A 21,335-nucleotide genomic window follows, 5' to 3' on the forward strand; every position below is an offset into this window, starting at 1 on the left:
TGCATTTCTTTATATGTGAGCTGTTTTCTCAATCCTAAAGCCTATGAAAGTGTGGGCAATTTTTATTGCAGCTGGATCTCACGACAGTCTCAAAAAGGAAAGTTTCTATCCGTTTGTCTGTGGAGTTATGTCTCACCATGTAGCCTGTCAGAGGCAGATTAGAGCAAGTGTTCTGTGTACTTGTGTCTTATCCAAAAGCCATGAGAGAGAGGGTTGGAGATAGTTGCAGTAAGTCTTATCCCAAAGCTCCTGAAAGCGGGATTCAGAGGTGACGTTGGTGTGGTATTTCAGAATGCACTGTAAAATTATGTGTATATTCGGAATCATGATCAGTGGGTAACATGTGTGGCAGTTGGTATGTTGGAGAGTGCTTTGTTGTGCCCAACGCCCGACGAGGGGAATAATGACATTTTTGTAAAGCTATATATTGTGATACCACAGTATAATAAACATGCAGCAAAATCTGGCTCTAGATGGAGAAGTGGAGAAGTGTGGCACAATGGTTAGAGCGGCAGACCCTGAAGCAGAGATCTGGCCCAGGACCAGTGTTCAAGTCCTTCCTCTGCAGGTCTTGGGCTCAGTTCTCTTGGACCAGATAATTCTCGCCTCAGTGCCTAATCTAATTAATGGGTCCCACTCTGTAACTCTGGGCAATAGCTTGCTTAATCTCCACAATGGCCCCAACAGTGCTTGGATGCCTGGCTTCACCCTGGGGGTGCCCAGGAGTGGGCACCCCCAGGGAAAAGTTAGTAGGGGTTCCATAGCAGTATGCATACAGTTCCTTGAGACCCTAATGGGTGAGTAGTGTGCTATACAAGTGCGAAGGGTACAGATGCCCTACTCTATACCTCCAGCACCTACATGACAAAGCTGCATCAGCAACAATATTAGAATGTGAGCAGGCTACCCCTCTCTAAGCAACCGTATGGCTAATAAATGTCCACGTTGATAGTGGGCTTCTTTTGCAATGTCTTATTGTGATCTAAAGGTAATGGTGTAGTGCTTCGAACGTAGTTTGGCTGCATGGGTAACGGAACAAATTCAGAATCAATTTCAGGGCTTTTTCTCACTAAACCCCACATTTATTGCAGGAAGGACATATTACTTTTAATCAGTCATTTTTATTTAGCTCACAGGGACCGCCATCACTCTTTTTAAATCCTGCAATAAATGATAAACAGAGTATGGATTCATCGGCGACTGAGTACAGTTTATCAGAAGTCAGATTTCCCTGCCCTGAAGCGACCTCGCAGAGGCATGCGACGCCCCAAATATCACCTGAATAAAATGAATGAATAAGTAAAATGTCTACCTTCATGCAAGACGCCTGGAGCAACAGCAAATGAACTATCGACTTCAAATGGCCTGTTTTTTAAATTCCCGTTGACTGGCTGTGCATTCTGGACTCATTTATCAATGGAAATGTGATGGACTATTTCACAAAATGTGACTTGGGAGTTGCAGAGAACAAAATGATTTGTGAACTTACAGCTGAGCTACTGACTGGTGATTAATTGCAATGGGTGCATATTGCTTTCCTTTACAAATAAACCTATCTACATGGGCGTATGTTTGCAAACCATATTTTTGGGAACTGCTGTCATACAGCGGACTATTTTTCAAGAGCACGTGGGTTTTTTACGATGTTGACACTGTTCAAGAGAATTAGTTTAATTTCATACTTCATAGGTTTTTATCACTGAAAGTGCCTTTCAGTGATGAGGCAGAAGAACACGTTCTCTCGTGAAGCCTGTTTTTTATATTATGTGAAATTTTAACCAATACTGACTTATTTCATTGCATATATTTACAGTTTCAAGCAAATTCCAGACCCGCGATTAGAAGCCAGGTTTCAGGGTTCAGACTGAAGGTGAAACTCATGGAACAAGCATTCCCTTAGTATAGATTTATAACATGTATAAAGTCTATGAAAGAAAAAAGAATCCCGAATGTTAAGACAAAAGTGCCATCTTAGGAGACTGATGAGGCTCTGGGCCAATGGACCTTCTTAGGATGCTGGAGAGGTAAAGGAGAGTTAAAATCAATCTTGTAATTCAATTAACAGTATAACCTATTTGGTCACACATGTAATCCAGGAGGTCGAGGATTAGGTTCAAAAGTTTATTACAAATTAAGGGCCAAACTTTTGTAAATGAATGTCAAAAATATGCTATAAAAATGTGAAATCACCAAAAGTGAAGTGAAGCATCGAATTAAGTTAAATTGTATAAGTTTAAGGCATACGAGAATTTCCAGTTACCGCTCCTCATCCTTGCCAAAATATCCTTGTACCTCACTATCTTCAACACACAATAAGCCTTTCATTAACTATAGACTTGCACAGATGCACCTATAAAGAAAAAGACTGGAATGCAAGCTAAAATCAACATTGAAAGTTAGACACAAGAAACCTAGGCCCATATTTAAGAAAAAGTGGCACCAGGTGACCCATTAAGTGCTTACTGACCGCCCATTCAATCTCATTGCAAGCCACTATCACCAATACCACGATCTCCATCTACCACCCCTCCTGGTCCCTCCCCACCGTACCAACCCTGCTCCCTTCGTACCCCCTCCCACACTGCGACGGGCGTTGGGTGCCCTTGGTCCTCATATTTCCTTTCTCATTCCTCCTCCCACGCTCCTTACCCTTTACTCCATATTCTCTATTCATTATTCTCTGCTCTTCTCCTCCCCCCTCCTCCCTACCCATCAGAGTCTACATCTCCATCTTTAATGCCCACCACTCCCCCCCTAAATCAACTTACTCCATTCTGTCCTGCGCAACTCTACTCTGTCTCGCTTTTGCCTACCACTTACTGTTGTGCTCTGTTATGCTCTGTCTAGTCTGGTGCCACATATGTCTGCTGCATTCTATTCCTTAATAACCAGCCCTATTCCTTAATAACCAGCCCCATTCCTAATTGCCACCTTCCCCTCTCCCGGTCCTGGTGCCCCCTTTCCATTCCCCCTTACCGCCTACATTGGTCCCTCTTCCCCTTTTTTTCCTTGGGGGTGACACCCCTGCCCTCCTTATCAAGAGGGGGGATCCAATAGCATGACTTACTGTCCATTACTATTTTAAGTCCCCCCCCACCTTGGCTTAGCAACTACATACTACCCTCTCCCCCCACCTTAGCCACTGGTGTCCGGAACAACAGATGGACAGCTCAATATACCCTCCACTCATCGGAGCCTCGACAAGATCCACGGATATCAAGGGAGTAGACCTCTCTGACACCTGGGCGCTAAGGTCGTTCCTCTGCTGCTGTGTGGCAAAGTTATCCTTCCCAGTGCATCTATGTCCTCCTCGGGTATTACTACTCCCCCTTCTTCTGCCTTTTTTCCCTTTTCTTCTCCCTCTCCCCTAACCACCCCCCTCCTCCGTTCTCAATTATTTAACAGCTTCTGTCTACATGAGTTACTTATGTATGTTACTGCAGTACAATGTACTCTGTGTCTGTGCTATTACATTTCTTCCACAATAAAAAATTATAAATCAAAAATAAAGAAAAAGTGGCACATCAGCCATGATATGCCACTTTTCTTGCACCCCTCTACCAGCACCTAACAACACCTTGGTTGAGCTGCATTTATAATACGGGTCACCATGTCGGTCGTTAGCACAATAGTGTAAAAACAAATTACGTTATTGTGGCGCTTATAAATATTTTAAATTTCACTGCACCATTTTTGCGGGCCTCCTAGCACTGGAACACCTCCCTTGCATAAATTATGCCTGGCCCAGGCAAAATATGGCACACGAGGTTGCAAAGTGGCGGAATGCATGCACTACACCACCACTTTGTAAATATGGTGTGACAGAAAAGCCACTTTAGCGCCGCCTTAATGTCAAAGAAATGACGTGATTGCAGCGCTAAGGGTGCGCTAGGGGCTCTTAAATATGCCCCCTAATGTTTCAGGCCTTTGGTAATGCTAACTTAAAAAGACATTCAATGTGTATTTGAAATACGTGATTATAAGTACACCTTACAATTATAAATGAAACATGATTATATGAGGTAACATCGCAGTACCGTAATCAGAATACATGAATATAAATATGCATGAGTACTACAATTGAACATGTTAAAATCAAACATTAGACAAATATATATATCTAAACTAGTTTTCTACTGTGAATGCACCTTTAATAATAACATTTTGATGCTTCACTTTACATTAGCGACATTAAGACACACAATATAGGTATTGGTGATTACATTATGTCACTTCTGTAACACATGATGGTGCAACCAAAATTCTGCATCACCAAGACGAAGGGTTCCAAAGTACAAAAATACAGGGTGCCCATGGGAACCATGGAAGGGTGGAACTCAAAGAGAAGGGTGGCATGAGCGATAACGCCTGGAAAGAAGAAAACTAGAGAGAAGAGATAGCATGGTATGGTGACTCTTGGGAGAAAATGATAGTGTGATGACCATTGAGAGGAGGTTTTGTTAACGCATGTTGTCAATTGTCATCAGTGAATCCTCCTGGCACCTGAAGTTCTCAAATCCTTACTCAACAAACAGATAATGAGCTTTGTGCTGATCTAGGTTTTCATTGAACGCTCAACATTTGCACAGCAGAACTCTCATTGTTTTGGGTTCAATAAGAAGAGGGTTTGAGATATTGATTTTATTTGTACTTCTTTTTCCCGTGAAAAGAATGCTATCTATACATGGTATTCAGTATCTGAGATTAAAACTTTTCGGGCATTGTATCCGTTAGTATTGTATTCACAAAGGTACAATACAATTAAGATACAACGTTTTGCCGTACAGTCCAAACATGGGATGAATGCTGCTATCATACGCCTTGCAGCACCTAAAATGAGGTACACAATCCTTACAATAAAACAAGTGCAGCTGTTTCAAGAACAAAGGGGACATTCCTGCACATGCAGGTAAACTGAATTTCACAAGAGCCCCGAAAGAAGTATGATAACAATGATGTGGAAGTCGGAATGGTATTCCGAGAGTCCATGTTGATTTTAGACTGTAAATTTCATACCGTGTAATTAGAGTTTATTTACCATTTTAAACCTAGACAAATAACTCGTAAATTGTCACGTGGCCTGTGGGCCAGCCGTGCTAAACATGCATGTAGCCACCTCCAAAACACTCAAACCAAGAGCGTGCATGTAGAAAGGATTCCTTTACACTGGGTGATCCGCACAGCTGTTTGCGTCAATACCATCGGGGCGCGCGCCATCACGCGCTCATCCAAGGCTCAGATGGTGGTACAACGGAAGCATCCTGCCAGAGATGTTTGGTTCATTTAAATGTGAATTATTTTAAAAACATCTCAATATCAACATGCTCTTTGGTTTCCATTTAAGATAGTAGAGGGTAGATTGTGACTCTGAAGTTAGCCATGCCTCTATAATGATTTAACAGTCTTGCAGGCTGAATTCCAGTAGGTTAAGTATTAACTCTCCTTGGCTTCCTAAAGGTCTAGGGTTAACCAGGAAGCGTGTTAAACATTCATTATATGTTCTGGGAAACTGGGAGCTGCGATAATCTACAGGTCACGGGTCTGAGCCCTGGCGAGCCTGACTCAGTCTTATGACCTCCTGAGATCAGTAGTGTTTTTTACCTGGGTAATACTAAGAAATGTACCTACAGCGCCTACAAACAGCAGAACTACTGTGTGATATAAAAACGCTATTTTTGTAATTATTATGGCTATTATTATTAATGTTGCTTTTGTGATTATTTTTATTAATATTGCAGACTGTTTGTGCTACCAAGTCCCTTATAGAAAAATAATTATCAATGTATCCCATGTGCTGGGAGAAAACTCACAATGTATCAGGCACAAAGAAGTTATATATTCTCAAAATGAAACCCTGCTGTGGGCAATTTGTATTTGGAAAATTAAAAAATATGCTGCCTTTTCTGCCTATAATGCCACCAAGACATAGTGGGGCCTGCTGGCATTGTATTTTGGCTGAAAGTCCTCTTCCCTGACAACTGAAGCATTTTCAGTGAAAAGGGAACCACTGCACAAAATGGAAACCCAAGTTCTGCACCTTTAGAAGTAGAGGTGGTGCCTATGACATCCTGTCAGTTAGTCGGGCAGCAAATGAAACCTCATCCTTAATGTTACAGGACCACATATGGTCTGCTTAGGTTTCTTTATCTACTGAACTGAAGTTGTGGCGGTGGCAAATCTACTAGATATCAGGGGTTAGCAAAGTATTATGATAATGGGCCAAACTAAGCAGAGGGCTAATGGAAAGAACCCATGTTTGGGCCAATAAGTGTGATATTAGATCACTGGTATGAGTTAATGCATCTTAAAATTGACACATCCCAAATGAAGTATACATTAATGAACAGATCGTAGGTGTCATATAATGTATAAGACAATAGACAGATCCCAAATGATGCACAATGCATTTTCTAAATGACATGCCCCAGATGCAATCTAATTTGACGATGGATAGACACAACTCATGTGTAGGGTAAAGCATATGATGAAAAGACCCCAGGTGTGGGCTAATGCATGTGGTAATAGACAGTGTGAGAAACTGGGTTGTTGGTTAACTGTGGTGTGAGCCCTGGACAAGCAACAGCCACAATCCCTTGCAGAGTGAACCACAAAAAGTCACTAATTTAACCTGTGCTTAACCCTGAGTAGCTTGGCACAAAAAGCAGTTAGGCTAAAACTTAGATGCAATGCGTAAAGTATTTATGCAGTACACAAACAGCAACACAGTGAAAACACAACACAATACAAATCCCCAACCAATTTAGTAAACAGAGAACATTTTAATAAATTGTTTGACACCAAAAACATGAAAATTCAATTAGTAGAACCAGAGTTCTGAATTTCTAAAGTTTGGGTTCCAAATAGCAAGGTTTCAGTTTTGAAAATGGAGACCTGGGCAAACTTAGCACCACAGTCAAGGGTCCAGGAATGGATGGAGACCTCTTGAGAGTTTAAGGCCTAGTCAGGCTGGGTCCAGGTGCAGGTTTAAGATGGTGGGATCCTGTTATGTCCCTGTGGCTCAGAATAGGTGTTCAGCTAAACTAGCCCTTACAGTCACTTCCGAGGTCCTGGGTGCAAGTGGTGATGCAGGCTCTACAGCCGGACTGGCCTCTGAAAGTTCCAAGCAGGCTCCATGCAGCAAAGCAGTCAGTTGAGGTACAACAACAGTCTGGTCCAGTGCACAGCAGATCACAGCAGCAGGCAGTACTCTGAGAGTCCTTCCGCCAGCCCAGTAGGGAACTGAGGAGTAGGTCTGAGAGCCCTATTTTTATTCCGTCATGCCCTGCTCCTAGAAATTGGAAGAAGCTTCCAGATGGGTTCTATGAAGTTCCAGAAGTTTCTTGCCTCCCCTACCTGGGCTCCTAGCTGGTTGCACTGGCAATACAGGGGCGTTAAGCCTATTGTCTGTCAGCAGAGCTCAGCCCATTCAGGTACAAGTGTGGCCATTCTTAGCTCCGCCCCCCCATCAATTCAGTTAATGGCCCATTCAGGCTCTGCTAATCCCACTATTGTATGACCGTCTGAGGTGAATTCACAAAGTCTGAACTGTCAGTTACACCCAGTCCTGTGACCTAAGGCAGGCTGCAGGCACAGAGAGATAAGGGCAGGAAAATGCAAACTTTTTAAAAAGTGACACTTTCAAACTTCTAATGATAAATCTGACTTTACCATTAAAGAGGGTTTATCATTAGACGTTCATAGATGCCAAACATGATATATCTATAATTTCTGGTTTAGGAATTACATCTTATTAAATATAATAGGGAATCCCCAATGTTATCCAATGGGAGGGGTAGGCCTCACAGCAGTAAAAAAACAAATTTGTGAGTTTTCACTACTAGGACATCTACAACTAAAAGGTACCTGTCCTACCTTTTAATTACACAGAACCCTGCCCTATTGGTTACCTAGGTCCTACCTTAGGGGTGACATATGTAATAAAAGGAGAGTTTAAGGCTTGGCAAATGGTTTTAAATGCCAAGTCGACATGGCAGCGAGACACTGCCTTCAGGCTGCAATGGCAGGCCTCGGACATGTTTTAAAGTGCTACTTAAGTGGGTGGCACAATACATGCTGCAGGCCCACTGGTAGCATTTAATTTACAGGCCTTGGGTATATAGCATACCACTCTGCAAGGGACTTGCATGTAAATTAAATATTCTAATCAGGTATATGCCAATCAAACCATGTTTAAGGGAGTGAGCACAAGAGCTTTAGCACAAGTGCAGAGTCCCAATGCCATCAAGCAAAAATCCAGCAAAAAGTAGGAGGAGGAAGGTAAAAAGTTTGGGATTGACCCTGTAGATAAGGCCATTTCCAACACCAAGGTTCGGATAAAAGACAAGATGATGCATGGAAAAATTTGCTGGGCATCCTGTGAATTGGCAGAGTCAGTGTCTTACACTTCTGAGTAGAATTAGTAGACACCCAAGGAGTTGAGAAGTACTTTAGGATGGTGGTGCAATGTGTAAATTGCATTAGATTTAATTTAAACATTTTACAATTTAAACACATTTTCAGAACATTCTGAAGCCTGGATTCTGCATCTAGATAGGCAATACTATGGGTGTGATGAATACGTTATAAAACACAATGATGAAATGGTGTCCAATGTGTTTTATACATTCAAATAGTCATAAAGGTGATATCCACCAAAGCCACAGCCAGCAATTCCCACCCTGGGATCCGAAAGGCCTTTCCAGGGGGTCTGCAGGCCTCGGGCGGCAGGAAGGCACTTCTCCAGCTGGGGCCTCTGACAGAAAAGTGTCTGATTTATATGTATTACTTCCTTTGTGCAACACTTTTAAAAGCACTGCAAAGTTCCTTGTACATCCAGCATTGTTCAGGCAAAAATAAAAGTGTCAAGATAACTCTGGTGATTAATGTATCTGCTGGAGAGAGATGGGAATTTTGTCTAGTGGCAGTTTTGACTCATCTAAGGTAACGCAGATGGTTGATATGCCTGCTGCAAAGAACGTGTATCAAGCAAAGAAAATTATTTTATGTGCATAGCACAGTAGGTTGCTGCTTTTGTTACAGAGATTCTTTTGTTACTGAGCAGTTCATAAGTTACAATTGTAATGTAGCACAGTGAGCTATAAACCGCCATCAAACAGCTGCATGCAAACTGCATGGCACAACTTAGAAAGGTTATGCTTTTTTCAGAGTCTTTCAGTTTCCTTATGCTGCTATAAAAAGTTTGCTTGCATAGAAATACATTCTTATTAGTAAAGGCAACCCTAAACACTGTGTTATGTTCCAAATCCTGAGTTTTTGCTTCTCCAGACCAAGCACTCTTGGAAAACGCCTACCATTGTGGATGACATGTGAATCCTACACCTTGTAGTCCCAGTAGCGGCTACTATTCAACAGGGGTGGCAGGAAGGGGAGGGGTATTAAAAAATAATAATAATTAAAAAACTTAAATTAACTTTTATGTTGGGAGAGACAGTTTTGTCTCTACTTCCTCCTTGGACCCTCGGAAGCACATAGGCTTCCAGACTCCCCTCCAATCATGACGCTGCTCAACAGCATGACAGCAGCATTGTGAATGGTCTGAGCGCCCTTCTTCAGTGCTGAGACAGGGAGTAGAGCCCTGTGCACTTTCTCCTCCCGGCTGTTCAATACAGCCGGGTGGAGAAATGCAAATTGCGCATGACTGTTTGGCTGGCCAAACAGGGCCGGCCAAAGCATCATGTGCACTTATGTGCACATAGCCCTCCTCCAGCACAGCCAGCCCCACCCAGTCCTAATTGTGCTCCAAAGGGAAAATAAAATGATAATAACGTTATTATCATTTTATTTTTCCCTTTCGTCCACTGCCTTAGCGGAGGAGTCGCCGCTGTGTAGTCCGCTATAAAGTGCTCCGACAACCTACACTGGTATGAGAGGTGCTATAAAACAAATGAATTACATGTGACAGAGAAGTTATGTACGGAAGAGAAGCCCTTTTGGTTTTACTTCTTTTTTCCCATCACATATTTATGTGAAAAAGCTTTCTCAGAGCCTACGTTCCTAAAAAATAAAAACAGAAATAGCTTGGAAAATGTAGAATCTGACCTGAGTAATCACCTTTCCTAAACAAAACAAAACATTGAAAAGTTAGTCGCTGAGATGCAGCACCAACCTTCCCATTAAAGGTTTTCGATTTTTGCATATTTTTTCAATATAAAATAATCATATCTTTAGTAGTTCGAGTATTTGTTTGGTGTGTACTTGTTTGTGTATTTTTGTGAATTACTGTTTTAACGCTTGAAATTGAAATCGTACATATTGCTTGGGGTGGTTGCCGACTTCCACTAATGATTCATTGGGCGTCCTGATGAGTCAAAAGGATGGGAACCACTAGCCAAGTTTATTGTAAGGAAGCCAGCATATGGAAGAGTATTACGACGTTTCGGCGGTATGGCTCCAATTTGTTGTATATTTGGGGTTTTCGAATTGTCTGTGTTTTTTTTATAATTGCTCTTTTTCTTTCTAATTATCCAGTATATATTTTTATTACAGTTTCAAATTTTGCATATGGCTTTGGAAACAATATTTGCTTGAGTGCCGCGTATGCCCACCACAGAAACTGATTTGCAATGTGAGCAGCCGGTTGATTGCAGCTAGAACCGTAAAAATATATGGGGCAAACTGAAATTTTGTTGACGCTGTCCTTGAAAGTGAAGTGACTGTAACTGTGAGGAGTAAGGCACGCGAGCTCCCGTTGTTTGTAGGTGGAATTGAAAAAACCTGAATACCTACTCTAGCTTTCCAAATCTTAGGTACTATTGTCTGTTGACAGGGGCACAGTGTGGTGGTCTGGTGGTTGAGAGACAAACATTTTTCATTACAGAAATTGGGCCCTTTATTGTGAATTGAATCACTGATGTGCATCTACCATGTGTGGATAAACGGGTAGACATGATCCAAGCACTTCAGGTGACAATCTTTTAGACAGATGTTCTGTAAACGCTGCAGTCTTTAGTACTAAATATTGTTGAAGACCTATTTTTACAATGCTGTCTTGATCAATCATGTGTCATCTGCTTGAAGGTCCTCTTTAGCATATTGACAACCTGGGATTTCTTAAACTGCTAATCTCACCGGTTTCGCATCCACTGGAGTCGGAGAGCGGCCCAAAGCATCTAGCCAGGAACAGCTGGGCCTGGCATTTGGTGATGCCTCATCTTCAGCATCTCTGTCTCAGTCAGGTTTATCTGTGAAAGTTCTTACTCAAGCAGTTCTCTATTGCAAAGAGCACAAGAGAGGAGGTGCTTCCTTCACCTTGTCTTTTGTTGTTGGGGAAACTATAGCTCATCAGCATATTTAAATCCCTCATTCCAAATGACCCAATCGATGTGACTCACGGTGCAACACCCACCTGTGCGGGGCACTGAATGTGGAGATGAACAGAAGAGATTAATACCACTCGGTATCTCTTAGTCATGAAAAGCCTAGATAAGGATGTCAATTAGGATGACAACCCCTGCTGACAGGTCTAATAAATCCAAGACCCGCGCCACTAATATCACTCAATTTCACATGAATAACAGTTACAACAGATGCGTGGGACGAGGCAGCTGTGTTGCCCTCCTGCATGTGTTCGATTACTCTCTGAGCAGTCTCCAACAGATGACACGTCAAACACTGCAGCTGCAGTCAGGGTGGTGTTCAGCTTGATGTTTTTAATGAAGGTGTCATTGCTGCTCGCTTGATTGACGCTGTTGTCTCTGCAGGCATGCAAAAGTATTTATATAGTGCAGAGCTCTAAACTAAGAAATAGGTTGGTTAATCATTCACTTATGATTTCACTGAAATTTCTTAAAAAACTTGGGTCAGAGGTGCATCATTTGGGAAAACCAGTGCCCTACTTATTTGACTTTTGCACACATTTTTTCTATTACTAGTGTGGAATAGACTTTGCACCACTGCACCACTGTTGTTTTATGGATGGCTGGGTTGGTCATTTCTAGCATCAGCACCAGTCAAGTTGCAGTATAAAGTATCTCTTTCAGCCAAACAACCAATTTCTGTTCCCCAGCAGTGCTGTCCGCCTTACCTAAACTGGATACTTCTAAAAATGGCTTTGTAGTTATAAAATAAAGCTGTTGAAACGGCATTAATTCTGCTGCAAGAAGCTTTTCGTATTTTCAGATAAATAGATATATTGTTTGATTTATACAAAGTCAACAGTAGGAAGGCAGCTTTGTAGAAGGAAATGGGCTGTGGACTACGGTGATTATAAGTTTGATAAAACATCCAGAAAAGGAAAAATGACAAAAACATACGTACAAGAATATGGGTTAAAAGAACAATGTGTGACCTTAAATAGTAAGATCTAAATAAACCAGGAGACCTGTTACGGACGGGCATTGATAGAATAATTCCCGGTGCTCATATAAATATTTAGTGGCTAGGAGTACTATTTCACGTTCTCACAAATGCCTTTGAAAATCGGCCCCTCTAAGTGCTTTAAATTTTGTGGGGTGACCACGAAGGCATTTTGTAGTAGTAAGGTAGTAATCCTGCAGTACTCTTTTATGCACGTTTACAAGCGCTTCTGAAATAGCCCCAAAACATCTAAAATGGGAATATTGAAGGAATATTCATATACAGTTAATACGCATAGAAAGGACTGTGCTCTCATTACACTTTTACTAATACGGGGTTAGATGTTGAAGGCCCTTCGAATTCCCTAAGTGAGGTGATGTTCCAGAGCTGTGGGGGGAGGCCATTCCAGGTCTTTGCTGTGCTGTAAGAGAAGCAGAATCCTCCACTTCTGCTTCACTAGATGCGGGGAGTGTAGGCCAATGATAGGGAGGCGGAGCGTAATTTTCTTGAAGGTTGATAGAAGTTCAAGAGGTGGCTGATGCAGGCGGGTCCTAGGTTGTGTAGGGCCTTGGGTGCATGAGTCAGCAGGTGAATTACCATCTCTTCTGTCGCGAAGCTAGTGAAGTTGCCAGAGGTGGGGTGTGATGTGAGTTTGTCGGGGAGATCGAGGATGATTCTGGCTGTGGTGTTCTGTATGTTTTGGAGTCTCTATATGAGGTGTGCAGAGATTCCTATATAGGAAGCGTTGCCATAGTCCAGTCGGCTGCTTATGAGGGCCTGTGTCATGTATGTCTCGTGTGCTGGGGAAGCCATTTGAAGATCTTATGTAGCATGTGCAGAGTGAATAAGCAGGCAGAGGAGGAGCGTTGATTTGTGATTTTGTATTGTTTTTTGTCAATGATGATTTCAAGGTTTCTGGCGTGGTCAGAGGGTGTAGGCGGGGGTCCCACGTCTGATGGCCACCAAGAGTCGTTCCATGATTTGCTGTTGTTGCAGAAGATCAATACTTCTATCCTGTCCATGTTCAGCTTCTGGCAGTTGTTCGGGAAGTGTTGCGAGGCTAGTTGAGGTGTTGAGCACGGTGGGAAGCTCCTGGCTGATTCTTTGGTTTCTGAGGTAGAAGATGTAGTGTGGGCATGGGTCTGTGAATGCTCCCGGGTGGATGGTTTTTTATGATGGAGGTGGTGTCCTGGGTGGAGAGGAGGTACCAGGTGGACAGTCTGTGGTTTGTGTCAGTTGCGCTGGAGGCATGTCCGTCGAGGAAGTCTGTGGGTGTAGATTGGGGTTCAATGTTTCTGTATATGGTTAAGATCTTGTCATGGAAGAAGTCGGCGAGGTTGTCGCACAGCTCTTGTGAAGACGTGATTTTGTTTTTGCTGGCAGCCGGGTTGGAGAATTCCTTAATGATGTTGTTGGTGCTGGTTTTGATGCATGCGGTTAGGGCTGTCTTCTTTGTTGTCCTCGGCAGGCAGTGGTAGAAAGTGAGGGAGGTGTTGAAGACTGCCCTGCTATAGGTGTCCTTGCTGGTGTGCCAGCTGTTTGCTGTTACATTTTGCTGTCCTGAGTTTGTGGTGTACCAGCTGGCCATTTTGGATGATCTTCTCTGATTATTGCTCTTGATGGGGACCAATGCTGTTGGCACAGTTGGTTATCCAGGTGTTGAAGTTCTTAATTCCCTCCGTCAGTCCGAGGCCACTCATACTGTCAAGGAGGTGTCCAGTGTTATTGCACATGGCGCAGGACAATTTGGACGCTTCGTCATCAGTACCACATCATTTAGTGATAACTGAAGGTAAGACATTAGCCCAAACGATAAAGCATTGAAATTGTCAATTTAGTTCTTCAAAAAATTGTGAATATTTGTCATTTTCAAAGATAACTGTAAGAAATTGGGGTTTTGATTGAGAGGGGTGAATACCCTTCTCAAACAACAACTGCATCCACGTCATGTTGAGCCACAAAAGTCACTAAATTAACCTGGGCTTAGCCCTCTCGTAGCTCAGCACAAAAGAAGTCAGGCATAATTTAGAGATGATGTGTTAAGTATTTAAATTCAATATACATTAACAAAGCAACTCATCCACAACACTCTTACAGCTTCGGATAACATGGAATAGTCCAATTGTCACATCTGTTGGGGTATGATGGTTAGTGGCTAGGGCTGGCACTGGAAGTTAGCAGCACTGCGAGGGACAGTGAGTGGTGGATGGTGCAGCCGTCTCCCATCATCCATTGAGGGCCCTGGCATTTTTTGTAATTAAGCACTAAGCTGAAGCCTTGATTCGTCATGCCTAACAGTGACAAACAGTTCATTCTGTACTGCTGGTATTTCAAAATCCAGCCTGGAATGAGTCAAACGTTGCTCTCATCCAAAGAGGGTGGCATACGTTCAAAGTTATCAGACATACGGCAGGATAACAAATGGGCTGTAGTTAGTGAAATTTTGAGTTTGCTTGAGGTTAACAAGATGAAAGCCATTAGTGGTACTCGTCTCCTAAGTGATGTTGGCTTGTCTGTGAAGGCATTTATTTAGCACAAACATTGCCTAAACTTTAAACCTTGCCTAAACTCTAAACTCAGCAAAGGGTTGGTTGATTCTGTTACAGCATCATTCACATAAGATATTGGGCAATTTCTGTAAAAATCTTGGAAAGGCATACATCATCTTTGGGGGACTTAGTAAGTTTTTTACCACTGCATACAACTGAACTTTTACTAGTGTGGAAAAGCTTTTGAGCAGCAAGATTAAGTACTGGATGAATTATTATATATTTGTAAAGCGCACACATATCCAGTAGGGCATCCAGGCGCTAAATATTACATCATCAATAAATGTGTCACAATAATAACTGATCTGGTCAACATTTGTATGGGTGGCTTGGTTGTTCATTTCTAGCAGCAGCTTCAATTAGGTAGGTTGCAACATAAAATATCTAATGAATCTAGACATCCAGTCTTTGATCTCGAGGAGTGTTGGTCACCTTAGCCTAGACGGTGCACTTGTGAAAATTACATTGTAACTGCACAATAAAGATTTTCAAAGAGTATTAATTGAGCTATACGAAGCTTTACATCTTCCTAGGTAAAAAACGGGTGTATATAGGAATCGAATACATATGTTGTTTGAACCCAAAGTAGGAAACCAGCTTTTTACAGCTTTGCACTAGTAGCTATGTGCAAAGAAATTAGATTTAGGGACACATTTATGGAGATGTAACGCACTGCAGCACAGCAAGTCACTTTGCTGAGCTGCACTGCATGATGGGGAAAGGGCAGAAATGCACCATATTTAAGGCAATATGGCACATTCCTGCCTTTTCCGTTGTGCTGGTGCCCTTTGGCAGCCTAACGCCAATGTAGGTACACTTGCAACATGGTGCATGCAAGATTGCTTTTGTGCAGGAAGGAACACCTTCCTGTAAAAAAACAATCTTGAGAGGCATATTCCTCTTTCTATGTGTGCTGCAGAAAGCAGTACACATAGAAAAAGGAAGTAATGAGGAGAAATAAATATATTTCTACTCGTTCCGCCTCATCTGAGAAGGCATATCTTTATAGCACGTTCCTAGTTCTACCCGTTCTGGTAAATCTGTAAATGCATCAAAAACCATGAGAGATGCGTTTGAACACCCACACAATACTCATGAAACGCTTTACTCCAGATTTATGGAGTCACTCAGGGCCACACATCGGGGCCTTGCGTGCCTTCATAAATAACATGTAAGGTTTGTGTTGCTCTTGTATCACACTATGTGGTGCAAGAGTGACACAAAATGGCTCTTAATCAGGTCCCTACATCTTTGGGGACTGTAAGGCCTGAAAAGGAAACACCACCAAACATAAGCACAAGAATACGAGTTAAGAGTACAATATGTGATCTTAAAGTATAATATCAACATATCAGAAGATATGTTAAGGGCTGGCATTTATATAATAATTCCCTGTAGGTGTATATAAACTCTCAATGGCCCATTCACAAAGGCACTTACGAGCGTGTGAATTAGTACTACAAGAGTACTAAATCACATACTCACAAATGCCCTGGTGACTCAGTCCCTGTGTGTGTTTTACATTTCGTGTCCACTCAAACAGGAAGGAGCTGCATACACTGCCTCAGTCTGGCCCATACCCTGTGCTCTATACTTTGTAAGGAAGTTGCACTTTAGTCCTCTTTGAAGCACAGCATTCTTTAGAGATCATGTCTAGACAAAGTGCTATTAGAAGATTGTGTTTATTGTCTTATAGAAAAATATTCACAAGCAAATAAAATGTTCACATCTGGAACATAATGTGGTGGAATGGAGATACTGGATAAGTACTGGAAGCAACAGCCAATCTGCATTCGACCTCTCTTTCTGATCATAGGGCTTTTCAAGCCACACTAGTTATTAAATTCGTAATGTGCATATAAGTCTCTATGAGACAGGCTGATACATTCTGCTCATACTTTATTTATTTGTTCATATTATAACGCACTCTTTGGTGCTCACTGAACCATAATCAAACCTAAACAGATTACACCCAGAAGGGGAAAATGTTATGAGATGGAGCAGCTGTGAGAGAAGCCATTACATCGACTGATTGCACAAGACCACAGGATTACTTTGCTTCTGGCTGGAGATCTGCAGAGTCTTGCAGCTTTGAGTGCATAAGCCTGACCCCCTCATGCAGTTTTTACTAAATGTAAGAGCCAGTGGCCGGCGTCTGTCAGGAAGTGGAGGTTCAGCTTCCACACAGCACTTGTTGGCTGGAGGGGTTTCTTAGTGCTAGGTAGGCTGAATTTTAACTCGCACTAGAGCCATGTTCTATACCTCGCACACCAAGTGCAGTGCTCATGATCTCAGCCTCGATGAGACTGCTACAATTACAAATGCCCTAAATATTACCGATGAGATTACAACTCATATTACCCTATGCGAATAAAGAGAACACAATGCATGCAGCATTATTTATTGGTTTGAGTATGTGTTGTTATTGAATTATGGTGTGATTTTAAGTGTTGCTAGTTATTTGTGTGAGGTCATAAGCATGGCATTTGAAAGGCAGAGCCGCAACTGGCTCCATCGGTGCAAAGCCTTCACCTGACATCCCATCTGTGCAAAGCCTTCACCTGGCATCCCATCTGTGCAAAGCCTTCACCTGGCATCCCATCTGCCGCTTAGTCACAAGGTCACAGTTACTGTCACCCTAGCCTTCTGAGAGCAGGCAACCATCCTTCATTTTCTCTGCCTGAGGTGGACATGGACCCAAGGTGGGCCCTGGCAGAGAAAACTCTCAGTGGTCCCTACAAGCAGGGAAGTATCTCCTTGCAGGTCAGGGCCATTGAGTTTTTCTTTGCCAGTAACAAATCCCTGCTGTAGTAGTTTGTTTCTGAAAAAGAAAAGCAAATTCTGAGCTGACTGAAAATAACTTTGCAGCCTGTTCGACATTAGCAGCGACAAACGTGCATCCTCCCTACCAGCTAATTCACTTTCATAATGGAAATCTCCACCAGGAACGTGAGAATCAAGATTTAATGGGCAGTTCCCACCAGCGAAGTCCAGGCCAGTGCTTCGCTGATGCGGCAGGCTGGTGGGGCGCCTATCAGTGCCCCACAATCATGACACCTTTGCCCATTACATTTTTTCTCGAGACATACACCTACATTACAGACTATGATACATGCTGGAGCCCAACTTACAAAGAAGAGTAGTCATATGACTTTTCCAAAGTTATTTTTTCATTTGCATTAAAAAAATCCTAGGTCAATAAATGTTTATCAAAAAAACGGACGAGGAACATCTACAGACCAATCTCTAACCCAGAACATTTTTTCTTTCAGCACCTTGACTTTTATTCGACCACACCCTGAGAAAATATGAGTTGTTCACATCCAGTTTCCACAACTCCTCAGTTTTTTCTCAGTAACAACTTTAACTTTGTTGCACAAAATAAATTGGGAATCAGTCCTGAAGTACTTCGCTGGTACTTTCCATTGATGGTTCAAATTTGTGGAAATTCTTGCTCTGCTCATTATTATTATTATTATTATGGAACAGATTCATAATGAGCATGATGAGCAGAAGTGTGGGAAGTAGTACTACAGGAGTACTCTTTTAGATACTTTTCTATGGGCTGGTAAATGGGTCCCAAATGTCCAACTCCCTATTAGTAAAAGAGGTCACAGTCCTTTATAGTTCTACTGATTGTATATGAATACAACAAGAAAATGCCAGTTTTATTAACAATGTAGTTGGGTTGTGGCCAATTCATAAAGCGATGGAAGAGTACATAAAAGAGTACTAGTTTATGTACCCGGACAAGTATTGAGATAACACTACTAAGGGCCTAATTTGCAAGGCCCTTGCGCCACTGGAGCATCCCTTTTAGTGACGCTCCGGTGGGGCAATGCCTTCCGCCATATCTACAAGGCGGCGTTAGGCCAATACGGTCCCTTCACACTCATCAATTAGCATGGAAGGGGCGTGCAATGGGTGTTGCTGTGGGTGTTTCACTGCAACACGCATTGCATTTTGATGCTGCCTCAGATTTACGCGGACTCGTAAACGTGAGGTAGCACCAAAAAAAAATGATAGCATGGCGCAACAAGAAGAAATGCTTTTGCATTCTGCAGCACACATAGAAAGAGCACAACGCCATGAATGATTGTCTATGTGCTGGAAGGTGTCCCTTCCTACACATAAACAATCATTCCATGCAACGCAGGCATCCATGCACTTGGTGCAAGGGTGCCTGTGTTGATGCTAGGAAGCTAAATTTAGCACCAGTGCTAGGGGAAACACAGGGGTTTACCGTATTTTTGTAAATACGGTGCATCCCTGCATTTCTGAAGTGACACAGTGCAGCACTGCCAATTTTGGGGCAGTGCCTCACTGCGTCACTTCCTCATAAATGAGGCCCTAAATGTGCACAGCAACACAGCCCAAGCAGAGGTTTGCCATATCCTGGCTTTGACCACTAGCTGCATAGACCTGTACCCTTCAGACTCCCTACTCAGGATCTACCATCAAAATTAATTTCAAATATTGAAGTAGCATTACCAGTTTTGACATTGCATAACATTCTGGAGCAAAATGCATTAAAACGTGTATCCTACCTGATGTAGCCGCTGTGTGTGAGACTCCGGGGTGTGGTGCAGCTGTTCCCTAAATATAAAGAAAGAAAATGATTATAAAAGACCCTAGTGCATAAAGCTGAGCTGTTTCAAACGGTTCCATCGTCCCTCACAATTAGGGTTATCTGCTTAACGCCTGACTTTATGTTTCCACTCATCATATCATATTTCAAACAAGCAATGGTGCAAGTACAGATGCATCTTTCAAAACATGGCAGCAACAGGTGCCACCACCTAATTAAACAATGGACATTCATACAATAGTACTTGCCACCTCCAATAAGGATATCAATCAAAAGCTGACATGCAGGTTTCCACTGCACGAGTGCCTGCCAATCAACCCTTTATTCCTCTGTCCTGAGCCGTGGATGACTCATTCCTCACTGATGATCCATCAAACTGACAATAAAAATCACAACAGGTTGCACTGCCAGCAGCCCACCGTGATGTAGCATCAGATTAAAATTCCTTTATGAATGTCAACATGTTTATGACATTCCTTGGTAGCGTCAAGAATGCTGCATTACTCACAACTAACAACATTCGGAGATAATATTGGTGGAACAATGGTCATACATGTTTTGCTGCGGTTGTGTATGCACTTACCTTTTTTTAGGTGAGCCCACCCAGAACCATCCTACCCACTGTCCAGCCACACAAGTGCTGAGAGACAAGAACCCCGAGGGTGGGTACTGAGACACACTGCATGGTACAGACACCAACGTGAATATGTAGGTCATGCAGATAGTTAGTCCAAGAGCACCCAGGCTAATGTTCTCTAGTGCTAACATGACATAAGTGTACACCTCTCTCCCACGGGCCACAATGCAGGAGTGCAAGCAGCCACGTCCTGGCTATGGGTTTCAGCCACTGGCTATTATGGGTGCTTACCGTGAAAGGACTAACAGAAGAACAGTCAGAACACGACGTGTGTGCGCAAAACTAGCACCCAGGCCTGCCTACTCGGGATCCCCAGAGGCCAGAGATGACTATATTACTAAAGGCCATGTCCTCGTTTGCTTTCTCCTACTAGTGCTGGTACAGAGCATCACTTCACTTACCTTTTCTCCTCTGTTCCGAGGGGAAACTTTGTACAGTTTAATATATATATATAATGGCAATGTACACTTTGGTTAAAAAAATACATGCTTTGTGTGCCTTTTATCACTAGCAGTTGTGCATGTATAATGAGACACAGACCAGCATGTGAAATGAGAAACAGACCAGCATGTGAACTACACTGTATCCTGACCTCGGTGGGGTTCAATTATAACCTTGCTCGTTTGTGTGTGGCTGTAGGGGGGAGGGGGGGATACACCTGTAACTTTCCTTGATTTGCATAAGAGGTATACTTGGGAACTTCCACAATGGGGATGTGTGATCCACTAAGCCATCTCTTCAGTTAGCTTGGTATTTCCACTGTGATCTGTTTTGAATGGCCTGTGTAGGTGGGCCAGCACTTGAATTTTATGACATCCCCTAACATTTTCATAGTCACTTCTGTTTACTATGAGTCGAAGAATCAAAACAGGGGACTGTCACACCTTCATATCTGTGTTCTGTCGCTTACCTTTGATGCGTCACACAGACCCTAAGGATTAGGCTGGCTGCTTGCGTCCTCCACTCTTATTTCTGAAGTGGCCACAAAAACTCTTCTGCAATGGAGAGCTATCCCAGTCACGTGACTGACTGCCAGGCGCGGTATAAGTTTAAAAGCCATGCTTCCCCGTCTCAGTGTGGGCTCTCTGCCTGTGCACATCAATCCTGAGTGCTGACAATGGATGTGTACATGGGCTTGTGCTCCCACTAATATTTTATTTATTTGACAGGTTTGAGTATGTCTACGTGTCCAAACAGCAGTTCCTAACTTTCACATAATTCACTGAATTGTTGTAGCAAGGCCTCA

The 21,335-nt window shown here is 42.6% G+C and overlaps 1 protein-coding gene across 1 annotated transcript in view; it reads right to left on the reverse strand.

The window, feature by feature from the left end:
* Positions 1-21,335, reverse strand: part of DOK7 (docking protein 7) — a 479,904-nt gene that overhangs the window by 80,425 nt on the left and 378,144 nt on the right. The window contains exon 8 of the mRNA XM_069203471.1: positions 19,412-19,460. Coding sequence (XP_069059572.1) covers positions 19,412-19,460 — 49 coding nt within the window. The remainder of the gene's footprint in view (positions 1-19,411; positions 19,461-21,335) is intronic.

The sequence above is a fragment of the Pleurodeles waltl genome, chromosome 1_2 (genome assembly GCF_031143425.1).
Source record: "Pleurodeles waltl isolate 20211129_DDA chromosome 1_2, aPleWal1.hap1.20221129, whole genome shotgun sequence".
NCBI lineage: Eukaryota > Metazoa > Chordata > Amphibia > Caudata > Salamandridae > Pleurodeles > Pleurodeles waltl.